This window comes from Girardinichthys multiradiatus, chromosome 4 (genome assembly GCF_021462225.1).
Source record: "Girardinichthys multiradiatus isolate DD_20200921_A chromosome 4, DD_fGirMul_XY1, whole genome shotgun sequence".
NCBI classification, from domain to species: Eukaryota; Metazoa; Chordata; class Actinopteri; order Cyprinodontiformes; family Goodeidae; genus Girardinichthys; species Girardinichthys multiradiatus.
This window is the reverse complement of record NC_061797.1, coordinates 29422376-29444194: the sequence shown is the minus strand read 5'-3', so window position 1 is coordinate 29444194 and position 21819 is coordinate 29422376. Positions and strand designations below refer to the sequence as shown.

The following is a 21819-nucleotide window of genomic DNA, read 5'->3' as shown; positions in this document are numbered from 1 at the left end:
AGTATTGGTCTGTTTGTGGTGGCTCTTGATGCACCGACTCCAGCCTCAGTCCACTCCTTGTGAAGCTCCGCCAAATTCTTGAAAGGATTTTGCTTGACAATCGTCTCAAGGCTGCGATTCTCCCTGTTGCCGGTGCACCTTTTCCTATCACACTTCTTCCTTCCACTCAATTTTCTGTTCATATGCTTAGATACAAAACTCTGAACAACCAGCAGCTTCAGCAATTACTTTTTGTGGCTAACCCTCCTCGTGAAGGGAGACGATGACTGTCTTCTGGACATCTGTTTAGTCAGCAGTCTTCCAAATGATTTTGTAGCCTATGACCCAGAGTGAGAGACGCTTTAAAAGCTCAGGAAACCTTCGCAGGTGTTTTGAGTTAATTACTCAATTACGGCGTGATACCATGAGTGTCCAATAATGAAAATTTTCACATTATTCTAATTTTCTGATACAATAAATTTTGTGTTTTCTTTACCTTTAAGACATAATCATCAAAATTACAAGAAACAAAGGCTTGGAATATATTACTATGTGTATTGACTCTATATAATATATGAGTTTCAGTTTCTGAGATGACTGGCCAAAAATATTGCACTTCAACGCAATATTTAACTTTTTTGAGATGTACCCATATTAAGCTGCTTGATTGGTTAAAAATTTTAAAATCACTAGCTAAAATTCTTTTAAATCTATCAAACTCATTTAAGTAATAATTTGTTCCCTACAGAAAACATGGTGTGGTAAGTTTTTCTGTGTTTTTGTGTTGCTTTTCAATTTAAGATAAAATCTTCTCTCCTTAAACAAGCCACAACACGCACATTCCTCTGTTGACATCACATCTTGTTTTTTAGCTATATTTGCATGTTTACAATCAAATTTCTCCTTCAAATGTGTTTACATTCACTTAGCATGGAGGCATAAAACTTTTTGAGCTGTATATGAGAGCACTGCATGGATTTTAGGAAAATGTTACAACTAAAGCAAGAGGACAAGGGAAGTCTGCAATGTACAGCTTTCAGTATTAAAGCGATCATTTTAAGCTCACGCCAATGCATTTCATTACGATGATTTCCAGATGTCAGTCAGTCATTTTCTACGGCTTATTCCATAGTGGGTCGTAGGGGAGCTGGTGCTTATCTCCAGCAGTCTATGGGCGAGAGGCGGGGTACACCCTGGATAGGTCGCCAGTCCATCGCAGGGCAAAAAGCAAACAACCAAGCACACACCTAAGGGCAATTTTAGAGAGACCAATTAACTTAACAGGCATGTCTTTGGACTGTGGGAGAAAGCCAGAGTACCCAGTGAGAACCCACACATGCATGGGGAGAACATGCAAACTCCATGCAGAAAGACCCCCGGCTGGGAATCGAACCCAGGACCTTCTTGCTGCAAGGCAACAGTGCTACCAACTGCGCCACTGTGCAGCCGTGTAACCACTTTTCAGATGTTTTGTTGAAAATGATCGCCAGGCAGACAGGCCTATAAGGCCAGTGGAGGTCATCTTTGTTAAACTGGTTCTAACACTTAAGCTTGAACCCTTTGCAACTCAAATGGACTTTGAATGCTTTATAATCTGTCAATAGTGTTTATCTTTACTAATGCCAGCTGATCAGCTCAATTTTTGTGCCTCTTATGATGTCATCAACCAAACTAAACACAAAGCAGAATTAGACTTTTGTTTCTTCAGTACACTTTTTAAAAGCGTTGCATTTTGTAAATCCATGCAGAGGGAATTCAGACTTTATCAACCAGCTGTATTTTAACTATCACCGAGCATTTATTACAGAAAAATAAATCAGCGGACTGCATCTTTAACTTTAATCCGTCCAATTTCCCCTCATCCTAATAATTATCCGAAACAACTTAATTTACCCAGCACTGTTTCCCAACACACTGTGAGCAAGCCTTTCGCTTTTTGCCAGCTGTATTTTGTGAGTTAAAATGCCAGATGCTTAACCCTCATCGTCTCCTCCTTCTCAGCTTGCTGGTACAGCTCGGAAAAACAGCCCCTAGGGCAACTACAGCCCAGATTTATCTGTCAGAACCGAACCCTAACGCCGGTCTGTAGTGACCGCTTCTCTGGTAAAACTACAGACCGTCGGTCCTTCCTCTTTCTCGGAAGAGTCATGGCTATTTCTTTCCGCTGCTTTGACGGTGGTGTCGCCAGCACAGAAAAAAGGTAGCAACCGAGAAAACAGTGACTGAAGCTGAGGGAAATGTTTGTTGCCACAGCAACTAGCCAGGGCAAATTTCCGGTCCAGGGAACCAGACTTCAAAATAAAAGTAAAAGAAAGCGTTGAAACAACCCAAACCCAGTCCGTTACGATTCAAAACTGTGTTTAAACAAAGAAAAATCTGTAATCTCTGTGGAATAATTTAGTCTATGTTTGACCGGTCAGTGGTTTTACCACTGAAAAATGATACAAAGTGATACATAAAAAAATAACATGATCTATCCATAGTATAATTATATTTATTCTTATACCCTAAAAACCACTTTAGCAATCTTGGATGATTTTTAAACATAATATGGAAGCTTTGATTTGACTTACACAAGTTAAATGTAAAGCTTCCATAAATCAATCAGTTTTCACAGTTGTGACAATAATGCAAAAAGAAAAAGTAAGTGGCTGGAAATGTGTATGTCATTATAAAGTGGTGGAAACTAAACAAGTTAAAAAAAATAAATATGGGTACATTTAATTAAATCTAGAGCAAATTACTTCTTTGGACCATCATGTAATAATAAAATCTTCATCTCCCATTTTTTATTTGACATTTTCTTTATAAGTGCCAGACATGCTTTTAATTTTTTATATTGGGTTGTTCGGTAGTTCTTCAGCCTTGGTAAATGTCAGTTTGGCAGCCTTTTGACCTATTTTCACTCCAGTGCCAGAACATTTTAAGAGACGTATATATTTTTATGTTTTTTGAGCCACATAATTCTGACCTATAAATCGTTCAAACATTAAATACTCTGAGCTTCAAGGTATGATGAACCAGTGTTGTGTCTGCACATAACAAGCAACTAAGAATGGTTTTTACATTGTGTCTTTAGGGAGTTTGTTACTGGTAGTCAAAAAGTCACAGTTTGTTTTAATTAATTTGATTTACTTTGGCAAAAATACCAAAGCCAACAGAGTTGAGCAAATACGAAATAGTGTTTTAGAACTGACAAGGTGAAAACTTTGTATTCAGTAGATAAGTTAAAGGATGATGTTGACAATCTGTCCTTGTGTTAGGTCTTTGCTGGGCACTTCTTTTACCTTCCACTCAACCATACTTTAATGGCAAACTGCACAATATATTGCCCTGCTCAGATGAAAGAACTGGTAAAAGGAGCCAAAGTCCAAATACTGGCGTTTAAAGAAAACAGCATGGATAACTATTGATTAATAGCCAACCATTTGTTAAATATTTGGAGGATGGTTTAAAACCTTTGCACATTCCTTGCAGGCCAGAACAAGCGGTTATAGTGAATGGATGGATGGATAAATGTCTCACTAATTTAACTGTCCCATTCCGTAATAATTGGTGTAAAAAAATATCTACAGCATTTTCTTCTCTAATTCTTTAAAACCATAAAGGAACTATTTAAAAATGTGAAAGCAAGAACTTTAATATTGTATCTGTTGCCTTTAAACATTGAATGTCTTAAATCCTTTAACTTACATTTTTAAACCAATAGTATTTTATAGAATTGTTGACGTTGCTGAGCTTTTATGTTGAAATCTCCCGCCCCCGGAAGTACCTATGGGTGTTCGCAGTTAGCTTGACTTTGGACACAAAAAACTGCGAAATCAGGGAGAAGGACAGCGCCCAGAATAACTGTAAACCTCTGCTAAGTGAGAGCAGCATCTCGCTGAGAATGGGACTCCGGCTGTATCCTCCGGGCTGTCGGACATTAAAACAGAGGTAGGACGCTGACCATTTGTTTTATCACCAAGGTCACTGGAAAAAACCCTGGATGTTTTCTCTGGACATGAGTCCGTCCGTCGGGATTGAAGAAGTTGTCTCACTGTGATGTTCTCCAAATAATAACAGCCTGCCTGTGGGTTCTGTTAGGCGGTTCTCCCGATTATTTCTCGCCTGTTTTGGTGTTTAATGTGTGTTCAGAGTTCATGGGGGTCCTTGTGAGGACGGGAGGGGGCTTTTTGTGGCCTGTGATGAGCCCCTCTAGCTGGCTGCGGGGTGGGATATGAACGGAATACAAAGTGTGTGAAGAAGGAAGCTCACAAGTTTGCGCTCCATCCCTCTCTGCTAGAGCGGGTAAAATAGCTCTGCTGTGGTCAGGGTGTGTGTTTATCCGCCTGAGTGGCCTGCCGCCGCCGGGTGAAGCTAATCCAGTAATCTGGAAAAGAGGTGGCTGCATTTTACTGTAGCACCACTTCCCCTTCCTCTCTACCTCCTCTTCCTCCTGAAACAGAACCGTATTAAGGGTGGCTACTGCTGCTGTGGAGCAGACACGGCTCCTTGGATCCGACCTTAAAACTTACGCCCCCCCCCCCCCCGCCAAAATAAAATAAAAAACCCATCACAAGTGGAAACATAAACAAAATATTAGAACGTGATCAAATTATGATAAATTTTACACATTATGAAGTAGAAGGAAAAGGATGTATTGTTTTGAAATCTGACACCCACCCTACATAAAATTCAGTGCAATAATTGCCTTGAGGAGTTACCTAACTAGTAAGCAGGGTCCACCTGTGTTTAATTTAATCTCAGTAAAAATAGAGCTATTTTAGGAAGGTTTGATAGAGAACATTAGTGAACAAACAGCATCAAGAGCAAACAGCACAAAAGGTCAGGGATAAAGTTCTGGGGAAGTTTAAAGTAGGGTTAGATTATCCATCAATGTCCCAGACTTTGGATATCTAATGAAGCACTGGTTATAGTTACAAGAAGATAAACATAAGGAGTTTTTCATAAGCCATGTAGGGGAAACAGCAAACATGTGGAAGTAGGTGCTTTGGATCAGATGAGATCAAAATGTCACTCTTTAGTGCATATGGAAGTTGATGTGTGTGGCAGAAAGCCATAATGCAACATCCCCAGCATGAAACATGACGGTGGCGGCATCATGGTGAGGGGAGGCTTTTCTTTAGTAGTGACAGGGAAGCTGGTCAGAGTTGATAGCAGAACAATCCTGAAAAATAAAACAACGTTTTGGAGGCTGCAAAATGGTTGAGACAGGGATGGAGGCGCCCTGTCTTAACAGGTAAATGTCCCTAAACATGCAACCAGTGCTACAATGGAATAGTTTAGATCAAAACATGGTAATGGATTAGAATGGCCCAGTCAAAGTCCATAGCTGAATTTGATTCAGAATCTGATGCAAGACTTGAAAATTGATGTTCATAGACACTGCCCATGAAGTCTGACTGCGCTTGAGCTATTTTGGCAAAAAATGACATCCTCAATTGTAGCAAAAGGAGTTTCTAACAAAGTTGAAGACCTGAGGGGTTCGAAGACAAATGCATGTCAAACTTTTTGAGTTTTTTTGTTTGCAAAAAAAAAAAAAAAAAAAACGAAGCACCATTTATCCTTCAGAAGTATGCTCTGCTTTATTTTGGCCTGCCACATTAAAGTAACACAAGAAAAGGTGGAAAAAAATCAAATGTGTACATTCTTTTGCAAGGCACTGGATGTTCTTTTTGTTTCATATTTTCAAAGCATTTTCTTTGCATGCTTCCTAAGTTGAGATCAATAATTCACTGATTAAACAACACATGCGAAAAGTTTTGATGGCAACAAATATTTATGCAAGAAAGTATGGATTAACGTTCCAACCTGGGATCTGAACTTATGGTTGTGCCTTCACTGATTTTAATAAAGCTTTTCTGTTTTTGTTCTTTACAAATATGTACTCCAGTCTTGTGAGGTGTTTGTGAACAGTGTCCTCTTTGTGTGCGCTGCTCCGTAGAGGGAGGATTAATCCAGCTAATGACCTCTAAGTGAGGAGAGGGATAAAAGCACATCTAACAGGGAGCAAACTGAGCGATTAGCTCTCATAATTATTATTATAAGAGCCGCCTGCTGAGGAGGACATGGTGTGGGTCTAAGCTGTTTATGCATGATGTGGAGAGATGTGTGGGGCTATTACTGTGGCACGTTGGTGGTTTCACAGTATACCTGGCGGGAAGGGGATGAATTGAGATGTTTAATCTGTGAATTTAAAATCAATCAGCCCCACCTATCCTTCCAGGGGTGAGGCTAAGATTTAGTAGTTAAAGGGCCACTCAGCATCTTCAGTCTTGGCCTAAAAAGTGGCTGGATGTGGGCAGATTAATGTTATTATTTCTGCAATGATGCTTAGATCAAAAAGAAACCATAATTGTGTATTTCCCCTGCAACAGGTGGAGTACTTTTCTCAATCTGTTGCAGTAAGATACTTTCCCCAACAATGCTGAGCAGATGCTGCAGTTTCTGGGTCCTGTCCAAGCTCCTGCTGGACAGATTTACTTTGCTTTAAGACTCTAATCTCTGTTGCGAGTAGATTATTAGTTCTCCTGTGGTCGTTTCCCCCCGACATCTGCTCTTTGGCGAGCTAAAGGCTTGATTTTTACCCTCTTCCGCTCGGTAGAGGGAATGTTTTCTTATTCTAAGGCTAAACGTTTGTGGAGAATTTCCTGTGTAGCATCGGCCATGAGACTTCCTGCGCTCCGGTGCTGGCCGTGTAGGAGCGGGAGGGGCTGGAGAAGGGCAGGGAAAGGAAGGGGAAGAGAAGCCATAAGCAGACTGTACTCCCTGCTGCTGTCAGCTGTGGCCTCTTGTGGTTGCTGCTGACATGCGGCTCGCCATCTCAGACTTTCAACAAAGAGGCCTGGACAAACTAAGGAAGTGAAACCCTGTACATGTCCTCCATTTTCCTCCTTACAGTCATCCCTGTAATTACCCGAATCTGTAAAGAAATCTCAGTACAGATAGATGTGTTTTCCCCTATTAATGCGTCCTTCTTGTGTGATTACAGGACATGTACTTAGGTTTGTTAAAGCCACAAAGCTACACCGAACTCTCTGAGCATGAAGTGATAGTATTTCTCCTCTCAGCAGGTGAGTGGTGTTCTTCCCGTCCCGTCCCGTCTGTCCGTCGTCTTGGTGCTTTCAGTTGGAATAAATCTCAAACCTCTTTATCAGAGAAGATAATGCTCCCTCTTCCTCTTCCTCCACTCTGTCCAGTTTGATCCAAAAAGAAAACGTGCCTTGTAAGGAAGCAGGATGTTCACAGGCTCCACCAAACTGCCACCCACTAAAACCCCTCAGCCTGAGCGGCTAGATGAGGTTTACGCTGCTCTACGCAAAGGCTTACAGTGAGTAAAGGCATTGATCCCAGTGGATGGCTCCCTGGTGGAATATCATTGGGCCGTAAAGATGTTCTGCTTTTTTCATGTCAGGTCATACCTGCAGGTCCACCAGCTGGAGCTGGACAGTCTGGGTCAGCAGATCAGAGAAAACAAGAAGAACAGTCGTCTGGTGAGAGCCCGTCCAGTCAAACCAGTCTCCCCAGTATCATTCAGTATCAGAGTGGCTAGAGCTGTTGAATGAGGGTGGGAACTTCATATTGAATAATTCTATTCTTGATCTCTCTGCAGGGGTCTCTGTACGAGTTAGATAAGGTGAGTTTTATTCAAACCTGTTTTTATGTATGAGATCACACAGATCTGAGGCATTGTCTGAATGCCGGAGCTGAACTACACACACACCGTGTTGTCAGGAGTATTCACTGGTCTGCCTTCACACACGTATGAACTGCAGTGATATTCAGTGTTTAACATGATGTCAGTCCACCCTTTGCAGCTATAACAGCTTCACCTCGTCTGGGAAGGTTTAGGAGTGTTTACGGACATTTCTTACCATTCTTCCACAAGAGCATTTCTGAGGCAGACAGGAATGTTGGGTCAAGGCCTCGTTCACAGGGTTTGCGCTAATTCATAGCAAAGTTGTTCTGTTGGGTGGATGGTGGGACTCTGTGCAGGCCAGTTAATTTCACCGACACCAAACTCACAAATCCAGGTCTTGGGGTCATGTTGGAACAGAAATGAGGCCTCCCCAAACTGTTCCCACAAGGTTGGGAGCATAATATTGTCCAAATTGTCTTGGTTTGCTAAAGTATTAAGAGTTCCTTTCACTGGAACGAAAGAGCTGAGTGCAACTCCTTTAAAAACACATCCCTACTTCACACAGTGCAGTCAGGCAAGAGTCGTTCTCCTGGGAACTGCCAAAACCCAGATTCGTCCATTGGAATACCAGACAGAGAGGTCCTCCAGAGAACACATCTCCACTTCTCTGGAGAGCAGTGGTGGGAAAACCATCCCATGAGGCTCTGCATTATAAACTGGGGAACATTTAATAGTGAGGAAATGGTTATAGGAGCGGTGTGCATGCTTTTTGTTTGACCATTTATATTTTATAATGTGTAATATTTTTATATAAAGTGCTGTCAGTTTGGACAGAACACCCTTTAAACAAGGAGCTCTGTTCAACTGTTTTCTCTATAAGACTGAAATTACTGATTAATGTTCTAATGTTACAGCAAGTGAAAGCCATAGAGAGGTTCATGCGTCGCCTGGAGTTTCACCTCAGCAAGGTTCGTATGCAGATGTGGTCAAACTTCTTAGATGGATAGATTAAAAAACAAAAGTACAGCTTAAGCAGTTTTGTATGGGAATAATAATTAAACCAAATAAAGAGGTAATATAAGGTGATACCTGCAAAGATGAACAGTTTTTCCTCAATTCTGTGGATAAAAAAGTGCCCTTTTCAGCTGATTGTTTTAGTTTTGTAGGGCGACATGTTCAATGTTCACATTTTGGATTCCTTATTTTCATCACCAGTTGGCAGACACTTCATTTTAGCTCATCTGACCTCCACACTTCTAAATTTTTAGCTGCAGTTTGATGCCTCAGAAGGTACTCATGGTAGAGCTTTAAAAACCAACATTAAAATCTAGATTTTGTAACCAAATGGAGCCAGACCAACACACCTGTTATAGAATTAAACACAAGCAGCTGCATTTTTTATGCCCTAATGTATTAAACCCTCAGAACTGAAAGCCTGTATACATGTTTTCCCATGGTTAGATTTCTTGCCCTGTGTATCATGCATCTAATAACTTCTTGCTTACCAAATACACAGCAGCAGTTTTTTATGGGAGTAATAATAACAGCAAATCACGAGGTCATGTAACCACCCAACAAGCTTTACAGTTTGTCCTCGGTTCTGTGGAGAATTTTATTAGCTTTCAGCTCATGTTTTTTGTTTTATTGGCCGACATATTCAGAGTTCTCACATTCTTTATTTTCACCACCATCCGGCAGATACGTTCGCAGCTCCATCCACAGTTATTGGCACACATGGTAAATATGTGTAAAACGCCTCACTTGCAGTTTTCCTGGGGTTTGAATATGACAATTCAAAGCAATAGTTTGATTTTTTTTTTTTTCCTCTCTTAGCCACCCTTCAAAATGGGAAAGACAGGAGAACATGCTGCTCAAGTAAAAGAGATGTATTGGTCTTATAGGATGCCTACAAAAATAATTATTCGCATACATTTGCTTATATCCACTGTCCAAACTTTATTTAAAACTGAAAGTGTGGCAAACAAGAGCGAATGGGTCCTCAAGCTTATCTTGTCAACCGACAGGAGGCAGAAGGACATTAAAGGGGTAAAATGACCTCCAAAGCTGTAGAAATCTTTTGAGTGTGAGATTATTCTCCTGCAAAAAAAGAACATATTTTACGGCTTTTATGGCACATTTTTATCAGGGGCACCGAAGTGTTTGTTTGAAATAATTATTTTTATAACTATGTTTTGTTTCAGATTGAACTGTTTTCCATTCTCTTTGGATTTTATGCATATTATGCACTTTTAATTATATTTTATATTATACATGGGGTGGTTGCTTGGAGTCAGTTTTGATATCTGACTGTATGTATGTAGCTTTCTTTAAAACCTAGCTTTGCAATTTAGGTTCTGGGGACCTAATGAAGCATTTAGCAGATAAAGAGCCTCACATGGATTTATTGAGATGGTTTAGGGTAAATACAGAGCTGGACATTGGAATCATTTTTTTTACTGACTGAAAAGAAATCTAGCGATGCTACTTTAAATATAAAACTTGTGCTTGTGATTTAATTGTTTGCTTATTAACCAAAAAAGCATGCGAAAATCTTTGTGAAATTCCCAGGTAGAGGAACTGTATGAGGCTTACTGTATCCAGCGGCGGCTGCGTGATGGAGCGAGTAAGATGGTGGCGGCCTTTAACTCAGCCACTGGCAGCAAGGAGGCCCGAGAGAGCCTGAGTGAAGCCAATAAGGGCTACAGGGAATATACAGAGGCAAGTGGCCGATCTCAGGTCTGCTGAATGACTCAGCGTCCGGTCCTGTTTGATTCACTCAGTTGTGTTTTAGGTAGCAACTAATGAAAGTCATTATTGATTAATTTACATGTTTCGTCCAGATCCTAAAGTTGTTCAGAATGAGCAAAGAGAGCTGAAAGGAATGCTGACTGATTATTGTTGTAATTATTGATGGGTTACTGAAGCTGTTTGGATGCCAGAGAGTTTGAACCTGCATCCTCTTGTCCATGCAGCATATGTGCTCCCTCGAGAATGAAATAGAAAGCCAGATGGGAGAATTTCATGTCAAGATGAAGGGTGAGTCACTCTTCACACTTACTTTGTGACCTCCTTCACCCAGTCCACTTCTCACTTCTTTGTTGGTCTGTGATGTCTTAGGCCTTGCTGGGTTTGCACGGCTGTGTGCTGGTGACCAGTATGAGGTAAGACGCAGAGTCACAATCGAACACGGTCAAACCCCCCCACCCTTTATTTTTGCTGTCAGTAGCATTATGTGTTTGTCTACATTTGGCTCCGGTAGGTCTTGATGCGATATGGGCGGCAGCGCTGGAGGCTACGAGGTCGTGTGGAGGTCAGCAACAAGCAGATATGGGACAGTGAGGAGTTCACTTTCCAGCCTCTTGTCACAGAACTTCTCTCAATAAAGGTAATTAAACTAAGTTTACCAGACTGCTCTCATACAGTAAAGTTTATGTTTGGTACATACCAAATGCTCAGATTTTGTTTTTATTTTTTTACTGTTTTTAAGCAGAAAAAAAATCTCTCAGAAACAGATGCAGAACAATAAACCATCGAATCCAGGCAGGATATGCTGGTACCCTAGGTGCTAGTAAAGCAGTTCAAATTAAAAACATTTTAAAACCTTTCATCCACTTTGAGCTAAATGTCAATTTTAAACTGAAAGTTGTTCTTCTATTAAGAGTAGAAAAAACGACTAATTTTTATTTTGTTAATTTGGACTTTATGTGACTTTCTGACTGCATGTAGTGTGACACTTCAGCACAAATACACACAAATACTGTGTTTTTACAGCCCTAATAGTCAGATATAAAGGAGATCCTGTGATAGTTTTACTATTTCAATGATCAGGAGAGAATAAATAATAAATAATATAACCATGTGATTATTTTATTATTATTGCAGAAGCAATTAGATTAAACATTACGTTTGCAGTAATGAGTGAATTATGATTGGATATATTTATTTCTTTTTGACAATTTGCATTCACTTTATGATATAGCCTAGTGACCTTTTTGTTCTTTGCTATTGTGTAGATTAGTTTATTAGTACAACGTATTCAATTCAAATTCAAAAGTACTTTATAAATCCCAAAGGGAAATTATATACAACATGAGTTAAACTAAGGTGCTGTGCTGTAGGATTCCAGCAAACTAATATCTTTAACATAACTAACACAATAAATTCCTTGTTTCTTTTAATTATTTTTGTAAATATTATTTTAAAATCCTCCTGAACGTTTGGCTGCAAACCAGTTGTACATCCTAATGAAATGAACTATTGATTGTTGACTTAATATGGTGAAATCGACACAAACGCTGAAGAGGTTTCGGTAGATGGACTCCAATGAGAAGCGACGTGAAATGAAAGAAGAACACATGCTGCTGTGAAGTATTTTGAGAGTGTGGGAAAAGGGAAGTTGATCAACAGAAGGTGTCTGCAGCAATAATTCATAACCATCAAACTGATGTAAATATGGCGGCAGGGAACCGATTACTTTTATTGAAATTGTATACAAGTTTCATTAAAGTGGCAGAGAGGTGGTAATAAATGCCCAGTTAGAACAAATCTGACTGCTTTAGAGGTTGGCCATCCTATGATACATTGACACTGTACGTAATTAACTGGAAGGAATTGAAATGTTTAAAAACAAGTTCAATAAAAAAATGTTTTTTTTGCTTCTTTAAAACTGGAGCTGCAGACTGTCCTCCCAGGTTACAGGGTTCACTGGAGCAAACAATCTGTAACAGTCAGACCACACAAGAAAATGTGTGCTCCATGCTCTGTGTTTGCGGCTAGTCCCTTTAGATGATTACCTCTCATGTTGAATGGTTTCTGAGCGGCTGTGCTTCACATGATTGCTCGTTTCTGTTGTCAAGGTGACGGAGCTAAAGAGCCTGGCCAATCATGTGGTGGTGGGCAGCGTGTCCTGTGAGATGCTGGATTTGTTCTGCCCGCTGCCCCAGACGCTCGCCGTGGACATCAACGACCTGGGGACAGTGAAGCTGAACCTGGAGGTCACCTGGAGGTCATACATACACCTTCAGCACACCTCTCTCATTACTGCAGCTGTTCTTATTATTCAATCTGACTCTCTGCGATGCTTTCGTTTTTCAGTCCGTTCGACAGGGATGACCAGACGTCCTCGTCCAGCACAGTTTCCAAACGCCTGTTGTCCAATCAGAGCCCTCCTGACACGCCGTCTATGCGAGAGCAGGTCTTTTATGTGAGTCTCATTAAAATTGCTTCTAATGTTTGGTTGTCAACAATGTTGCACAGTCTTTATTTACAGTGGCTCAGAAAAGTATTCACACCATTTTGAATTTCTAAGCGTTTTGTCACATTCCAGCTATAGGCTTCAATTTGTTTTATCAGGATTTATGTGATAGAACAACAAACGGCACATAACTGATAAGTGGAAGGAAAATTACTCATGTTTACTTATGAATAATGTTTTATATAATTAAAAATCAGAAAAATATTGTATGCAATTGTGTATAGCCCCCTTTATTCTGATACACTTAAGTCATATCCATCCTTACTCATTGTCTTCAGAAGTTAAATGTGAATAATTCAATCTCAGTATATCTGCAGCTGTTCTCTGAAGACCTCAGATGTTTGTTAGAGAGCATTAGTGAACAAACAACATCATGAAGCACCAGGGAACACAGCATACAGGTCAGGGAGAAAGTTGTGGAGACGTTTAAAGCAGATTTAGGTGATAAAACAATATCTCAAGCTTGTAGCATCTCACAGAGCACTGTTCGGTACATCTCCTGAAAATGGGAAAAAAACCTCCCTAAGACATGGGCGTCCACCTAAACTGACAGGCTGTTCAAGGAGAGCATTTATCAGAGACAACGCCTAGAGGGCCATAGCACTTCTGGAGGAGCTGCAGAAGTATGCAGCTCAGGTGGCAAAGTCTGTGTGACAACTATTAGTCATGCACTCCATAAATTGGTCTTGGTGGAATAGTGGCAAGAAGAAAAAAGAAACCATATGAGGTCCTATTTGTAGTTTTCAAGAAGCCACATGGTGGACCCAGCAAACATCTAGAAGGTCCTGTGGTCAGATAGGACAAACATTTATTTTTTTGGCCAACATGCAAAACACCATATGAGGATGAAAACTAACACTACACGTCTCTTTGAACACACCATCCCCACATTAAAACAGGGTGATGGCACCATCATGCTGTGGGGATGCTTTTCATCAGCACCAAGGTGATCAGGGCACATAGGTGAAGGTGGATGGAGCTAAACACGGGGGAAACCTGGAAGAAAACCTGCCAGAGCTATATTGCAGTGGTTTAGATCGATTCCTATTCATGTGTTCGAATGGCCTAGTCAAAGTGCCGACCTAAATCCAGTTGGGAGTCTGTGGCAAGTACTGAACAGATCAGTTCAGACTCTCTACATACAATCTGACTGAGCTTGAGCTGTTTCTTCAGAAGAACAGGCTAAAGCTTCATACACTAGATGTGAAAAGATGGAAGACAAACTCCAGAAGACCTACAGCTCTAATACGTGAAAATATTTAATTTTTTACATTCACAATGATCCTCTACTCTGTTGGTCTATCACATAAAATCCCAATAAAACACATTGTTTACATGTCAAAAGGCAGGGGTGTAATTACTTTTGCACGGCACTGTGTCTGTATTTGTATGATTTATGCTACTGATGTGCTGTTTATTACTGTCATCTCACTGGCTTGCTCTGTTTCAGCTGCTCCCCAGTTGTTTTGTGTGTAGCCATAGCTCTGAAGTGTGTGAGGATTTTCGCAGAGGTTTGTGTGTCCGAACGTGTGGATGTGGGATCAATGGCGCGAGGAGAGTGGATGACAGTAGTAGGGGCTTGTGTGGTGGCAGCAGTTTGTTTGAGCGCAGCTGTGGCCCTTGTAGTTGTTTAATAGTGGTTGAGTAGTGCTCCAATGTGTCCCTCCTCTTCCTCACCCCGATGAAGAGCGTGCCTCATTGCGGGCCACGCCACAGCCGCTCCCTGGTGGAGGCTTTTCCAGGTGTCGCGGCGTCCCTACGGTGGGAATTCAGCCGAGCGAAGTCCTACTTTATTTCATCGCAGCCGGTGTGTTGGGCCGTAGCCGTAGCTGTAGCTTAGTTTGTAGTCTTTCAACCAAAATGAAGTGATCTTGTCCATTTCCAATCATTTCCTGCAAATGTTTCATTTCTGTTTAAACTCTAGACATGGGCTGGGTATCGGTACAGAGGTTTTGAAAAGGTGCCGCATTTTCCCTTGCTGACAAAAAAGGTCCAATTTGGGTGTTTAGAAATATTTTCTCATAAAATGCACAAACGAGGGTCACTCATCACTCTTATTAAGGTAATACTACAGCTGGCAAGCTATAACTGCAACTAATTAACCAGCTACTATCAGCAGAATGGCAAAAAAGTACAATAGATGGGAAAAGCTTTCATACTCATTGAACCTTTTCACATTTTGTCCCAACCACAAACTTTAGCAAAATTTATTGGAATTTTATGTGATAGACCAACACAAAGTAGCAACACATTGTCAATTCAATTCAATTCAAAGATACTTTATTGATCCCCGAGGGGAAATTAGAATTCCAGTACAACCCATCCAAACATACATCATGACACAAGACAAGAGGGGGACGGGTCACCGAGGCTTTGCTGCCCACTCACAGGCGCTGCCCTTGCTAGATGAGAAAAGAGGCCACATTAGGTAAGTAGAGGGGAAAAAAATCATATTTCACACTTTATCCTTAGCAGGATACAATTTGAGATTGCAAAAAACCTCAGCAGAAAGAAGCAACAAGTTTACAAAACAACATCATGCCGGGAACGGTGAAGGTGGTGTGAAGGGGTGCGTATGTTTATCTTGAGCATGTGTGTGTGTGCAAGTGAGTGTGTGCAAGTAAGTCCATGAAGCACTGTCACAGAGGCCATTGTACTTGATGGTACGTTGGAATGTTCATCAACCGGCCACAAAGTTCTGAGCAGGTCCACAGATGTCCTCAGGGAAGGGAGGGGGTAGAGGGAGCAGAGCATCATGTTTACATAACTTCCAGGAAGAAGTGAAGTGGAAACTAAATGATACATGATTTTCAAATTATATTAAATAAATACAATTCTAAAAAGTGTATTGTGATTATGTTTCCAGACCCCTGAGTCAATACTTTGTCCATTCTTTTTCAAAATAAGTCAACTTCAGTCAGATTAGATAGAGAGCATCAATTTTCAAGTCTTGCCACAAATTCTCAATTGGATTTAGGTCTGGACTTCAACTAGGCCACTCTGACACATGAAGAAGCTTTGATTAAAACCATCCCATTGTAGCTCTGGCTGGTTATTTATGGTCGCTCTCTTGTTGGAAGGTGCAACCTCTGGCAGATTACCTTCCAGGATTTTCCTGGATTTAGCTCCATCCATCTTCCCATCAACTCTGACCCACTTCCATGTCCCCGCTGAAGAAAAGCATCTCTACAGCATAATACTGCCACCATCATGTTTCTCTTTAGGGACTGCATGTTCAGGGGGATGTCTAGTATTAGTTTTCCACCACACATAGCTGTGGTTTGTAAGCCAAACACCTGTGGTCTCACCAGGCCAGAGCACCTTCTTCCATATGTTTGCTAAATGGCTTTTTTTAAACTGCAAACTGCCTTTCTGCTGGGTTCCTTTTTATACGGTATCTTCCTTCTTGCCACTCTTTTATAAAGACCATATTTTTGGAGTGCATCATTAACAGTAGTCATGTCTGCAGAGTTGGCTGGTTCTGCAAATAATGCTTTTCTTCTCCAGCCTGTCAGCGTAGATGGACTGCCATGTCTTGGTTGGGTTGCAGTTAAGCCAAACTCTTTATTTTCAGATGGATGGTGGATTAAAAAGTCCTTCAAGAGATGTTCAAAGCTGCAGATATAATTTTATAACCTAACTCTGCTTTAAACGTCTCCACTACTTTCTCCCTGATGTGTCTCCTGTGTTTCATTGGTGATGCTTTTAGTTCACTAATGTTCTCTAACAAACCTCTGAGGCTGGATACAATTGCATGCCACACCATTCAGAGTATATTTGCATCTCTTCACCTTTCTGCATTACTTTGCGTTGGTCAATCACATAAAATCCCAATACAATATAGTGAAGCTTATGGTTGTAACATAAAATCCTTTTGTAAAGACGATATTAAAATCAAAATAACAATAAATGGTACATGTAAAATTAGAAATCTAATAATCAATGCTATTTTAACAATCAATTAGATCATGGTTATTTTAAATTGCCGTGGAAAAACCATGATACTAACAGTTACTGTAAGAATCTGATATCAGCCCATGTTTGGTTGCAGCTTCATAAAAAGAAAAGAGGTCATTTAGATCAACAAAAGGGAACCCAAATAAAAAATCTCAGTTGACTTTCCCACTGCATGTCCTGGATCTCCTTAAAAACACTCACTCTTTGACTTTATTAAAGTGAGTTTTTAATATCTGCCCCTCTGTTCAGATCAGATTAAGTTAAGATTAGTACCGAACATTTAGCATCGGTCAGCTAATCAGCGGAAGTCAAAGCATTCCTCTCTGTTTATAATTTTTGATAATTGGCCTCTACTCACAAGTACCCACACAAATGCTTCACTCTGCAAACCAGATCCAGATTTTCTGTTTGTTTTGAAACATGCTGCTCTTTTTATATTGCACTGATGAGGTATGGGAATTGGTTTCTTGTTTTAAAAGGATCTTTTTTTTTAATCTAATTTCTTCTCTTGAGCTACATACACACGTTAAATATTAATAGCTAAGGTCTAGCACTGTGGAAAGGAACCAGACTTTCTTCTAATCGTTTGATGAGATATTAATCAATATATTTCGTTGTTTTTCTGAAGTCTTTCAAAACCTCTTTTTTGGACTTTGGCTGCTTTTTCACAACCTGACAGTTTTTAGTGAAATTCGTTTAGGTCACTTAAATCTGACCTATCAATTTTTCAGGCATTTAGAGGCTGCTAAACCCAAGACAGAAACCAGTTTGTGTCAATACTGAACAGACAACATAGCAAAGGACTTAACTACTGGGATTTAGCCACTTTACCAGCAACTGTCACAACAGTCCAGTTTGGTCAGTCTGAAAAATACACAGGAGGTTCCTGGTTCTGCAGTCTGGCAAAGTCGGGTCGAGTCAGGTTTGTGATTTAAGCATTTTCCAAGTCAAGATAAGTATATAAAAGGAAAACAGACTATGGACTTCATCCATCTACCCATCGCTCTGTCATCTAATTTTAATTTCATAACTAAGAGCAGAGCAGGAGCAAAAAATGTGCTTCAGATCTTCAAGGAAACTCCTGATGTAAAGAGGGAACGTCAGAAGTTTAACATGGAATCACCCAGATTATTTTTTAATATTAGTTGTTTATCATCTGTTATGCATGAGTCCATTTAGTTTATTTCTGCTGTTTAAATCTGAACCTACGAATGTGGTTTTAGTTTTACAGATCTTGTCATTTTCAGTTATCTGTTTAACCCTTGCAGTAGGTGTCTGACTCAGTTTGTACGCCACTCTATTATTATGTGTTAAATTTAGCTTCTTTGAATATGATGTGTTTACCTACATGTTGAAGTAACGGTGATCATTTTTACTCCACCACTAGTCCCTGCTGAAGCGTCAGGGGGAAATGGAGAACGGGACTGTTTGGTCCAACTCCTCTGAATCATCAGACGACTCCTCCAGTCCGGCACTGGCTCATCACACTCAGCGGCTGACGGCCTCCAACCTGCTGCAAACTACTCCCACCACTCAGCTGTGCCTCGCACCACACAAGTCCAGCGCGTCCACGCCGTCGCTCTCGTCCAACCAGGAGGAGGATGAGACAGAAGGCGTAGACATTTTCTCTCAGCCAGAAGCAGTGCCTAACGGCCATCTGCAGGCCTCCTGTTCAGACTGTGGTGCAGCTGACAGGGTGTTTGTTCAGTCAGAGGACATTATCTCTGAGACCTCAGCTGAGCTGAGCAGCTCCTGCCCTAATGAGTCGCCTGTGCTGTTGGTGGAGAGGGTCAACGTGTCGGCTGTAGACGTAAAGACTGAGCCGTGTGAGGAGTCTTCAACTGAACAGACGGAAGCTGAAGCTGAGGAAATCACTGCTGAAGCTGCAGAACGACTCCAGGAGACACAAAGTGAGGCGCACCGACCCGTCCAGGAGACCAAACTAACAGAGGACGCTCCAACGGTGGGCTGAAAACTAAATTCAGCTGATCTGTTTGTAAAGCCTGGTTTTAACTGCAACATGTTAACCTGCTTCTTCTGTTTCAGACGCCTTTTCCCACTTCTGCCAGTTTCACTCAGGAAGTTGAGACTGCCCTTGAAAGTTTTGACTTTCTCAACTTCTCAGATGTGGATGAAGAGGAAGATGATCAACAGCAGGAGGACGAAGACGAAAAAGAAGAACCGGTTGGAAAACCTGAAGAGGACCAAAATAAAACACACGAGGAGAAAATAGAAGAAGAAGAAAGGCATGTATACTCCGAAGGAAGGTCAGTGTCAGCACATTAAAATGGTTTCTCTGAAACCTTCTGCTCTGCATGTTTTCTATAACTTAAAACACTACGTGTTACTATTTAGTCACCTTGAAGTACACAGGATCATGCAGCCATAATCAGTATCTGAGATACCAGTGTGAAAACCAGCAGCCACCTGAAGTGTTTGGAAAAGCTAGATTTCATAGTTAGTTTTGCCTTGGAACTCTATCATTGATCTTGTTTTGCCCAGTTTCTCTTAAACGCTGACCCTAACTGAGGCGAGTGAGGCCTGCAGTGCTTCAGATGATGCTTTGGGTTTTTTTATTCCCTCCTGGAGGAGTCGTTGATGAGCTCTCGGGGTAATTTTGGTAGGCTGTTCACCATGGTTCTCCATGTATAGTTATTGGCTCTCACTGTGGTGAGATGAAGTTGCAGAACTGGCTTTGTAACCCTTTCCAGACTGACAAATGTAAATGACTTTAGTTTTTCATCTTTGTCTGATTCTTTTTTTTAGATCAAGGCATGATGTGCTGCTTTTTGAGATATTTTAACCTGCTTCATGTTGTAAGACATTCTATTTAAGTACTTTTTTTTCTACAGGTCTGGCAATAATCAGGCCTGGGTGCGGCTCATAAAATTGAACCAAAAACGTGGTTAATACCAGTTAATTCATGATTTAAGAAGGAGAGTGATTACTTTCCTACATAGGTTAGAATGCAGCTTAGTTTCGGTAGTTTTTTCCCTTTAAAATCATTTCAAAACTGTATTTACTCAATTTATCTGATGGATAATAGATAATAATGTAAATAATAGCTCTATAGTCTACTAGAGTCCCAAAGCCTTGGAAGTGACTTTTTAACCCTTTCCATACTGATAAATAACAATGAGTGAGCGTGTTGTGTTGTGTCTTGAGATCTTTAGGCCTACTTCCTGTCGTCAGTCAGGTTCTGTTTAAGCGATTTCTTGATTTTACTGGTCAGGCAGTATTCAGGCTGGGCGTACCAAGTAAAATTGAGCTCAGCTTTTAAAAAAAGTCTTCCCTTGTAAACGAAATCATCATTTGAAAACTGTATTTTGTTATCTTTGTCAGATTATTAAATTTATTTGATCTGACAAAAAACACAAATAAATATATACTTCTTCACTGCACTGTTTGCTTTAGTTACATCAGGTTTTTTTTTTTGTTTGTTTCATCAGCGATGAAGATGAAGCAGACGGCCTGGAGTTCCTTATGGAGGCTCCAGAAGGATTTAGGAACTCGGATGAAGACCGTTTCTCAGAATCACAGGTAAACCGAGTCCTCTCAGAGGTCCCGTGTCAATGACTGTTTTCATGTAAATATTTTTTTATTTTAAAGGAGTCGAGTGTTGCAGACATGCAGGATTTGGGCCAAGTTGAAATTCCAGAGGATAAAGAGGAGCGAAGTGGCGAAAATGGAGACGGACCTCACGGTGAGAGAAGTGTGTTTGTAAACAGAGGAGATAGCTGCTGGTCTGACCGCAGATTAAGAGGTTTATTATTCTGTTCTACCTTTCAGGAGAGGAAAGCTCACACGATCAGCACGAGAGTCCTTCCACACCCAGCTAGTCGGCCACTGCTGTTTCTATTGGCTCCGTGGAGCCACAGCTGATCCATTTGTCCCACCTATGACATCCCGGTGCCATTGCGCCCCCTCTCACTCTGCAGAATTGGAGGCCTTGAGGATGTTCCACTCAACGCTCAGACAAACAACCTCTATCGTCACGATGGGGTTTGTGCTCGTTTTTTGCCTTGTTTACCAGGAGAAGATGAACCTGTGGGCTGCTGCACTCGCTGCATCGTACTTTCTGGGTTAAAGTGGGACTGCACCTCAGTTTACATGTTCATATACTTCTCCTGTCATGTGACAGATCCGGTGTCCAAAAAACATTTCAGGAACAGATCAAAGCGGCCTTCTGTTTTTGCATTCATTCGTGCATTTTATAAATGAAATTTTTTTGAAATGGTTTTATAAGTTTTCCTTTCTCAGACGGCAGAGAGGCATATAAATACTAAGTTGCATTAGAAGGTTTTCAGACGGTAACTATCAGAGTCATATCAGCCTGAAGCTCTTTCATTATCAGAGGAAAGACCACGAGCATGTGATGTTTATCTGCAGACCAGAAATCATCTCTAAAGCGGGAATGTACCCTGAAAATCTTTTCCTTCAACATCCCTCTCAGCGCTGTGGCTGAACAGACACGTTCTATAATATGCGAACATTAAGGAGTTCAGAACTAATTCTGGGCCATGTTTTGTCTAACATGACAACCATCTGCAGTGTGCAACTATATTTAAACCTGCATGTGTAGCTGTCTCATGCTGCCAGCATGTCTGTATTAATAAATAAAGCTTAACTGATCGGTTTAAGTATGTAAGCTAGGCTCTGCTCCAAGAAAGCCACTGTGTTCCAAAAAACGACTGCTTCACGGGGAGCGCTGTGGTCTTTTAATGTTGTGCTTTTACCCGTTTCTTCAGAAAGTGCCTCAAGTGACATAAGAGATGTTAAAAGGTTTTAACCGCCACCAGTGGACGATGGCAGTGTTTATTTTCTGAATCACTTTAAGAGCGTGCACAATGAGATATATTTACTGTTTCATATTAAGAAATGTATATGTCCTTGAACTGTTCAAAAGGTTTATGTTCAGAAGTGTTCAAACTTTATAAAAGTTTCTTTAAAACAAACACGTCTTTGGGTTGTAATTGTAATACTGTTG

At 40.8% G+C, this 21819-nt stretch overlaps 1 protein-coding gene across 2 annotated transcripts; it reads left to right on the top strand.

Moving 5' to 3' along the window:
• The first annotated feature begins 3751 nt into the window (after positions 1-3751).
• LOC124867006 (rho family-interacting cell polarization regulator 1-like) lies at positions 3752-21787 on the top strand. Of its 2 annotated transcripts, none has more exons than XM_047363163.1 (17): positions 3752-3915; positions 6974-7055; positions 7182-7312; positions 7397-7475; positions 7595-7618; positions 8536-8589; positions 10190-10339; positions 10594-10657; positions 10739-10782; positions 10881-11006; positions 12478-12626; positions 12716-12824; positions 18220-18795; positions 18879-19078; positions 20282-20372; positions 20442-20535; positions 20622-21787. In XM_047363163.1, exons 3-17 carry the CDS (start codon positions 7221-7223, stop codon positions 20669-20671), a joined length of 1902 nt encoding a protein of 633 aa, XP_047219119.1. In that variant the 5' UTR covers positions 3752-3915; positions 6974-7055; positions 7182-7220; the 3' UTR covers positions 20672-21787. The 2 variants fall into 2 exon arrangements, with proteins under 2 accessions (XP_047219119.1, XP_047219118.1); XM_047363162.1 differs by having other exon boundaries at positions 3754-3915; positions 18879-19099.
• The last annotated feature ends 32 nt before the right edge of the window (positions 21788-21819 follow it).

Coding starts and splice junctions, on each gene's coding strand:
- LOC124867006 (XM_047363162.1), top strand. CDS start 7,221: ATGTTCACAGGCTCCACCAAACTGCCACCCACTAAAACCCCTCAGCCT. Junction 12,825..18,219: donor TGCGAGAGCAGGTCTTTTAT/GTGAGTCTCATT, acceptor CTCCACCACTAG/TCCCTGCTGAAGCGTCAGGG. Junction 20,373..20,441: donor ACCGTTTCTCAGAATCACAG/GTAAACCGAGTC, acceptor TTTATTTTAAAG/GAGTCGAGTGTTGCAGACAT.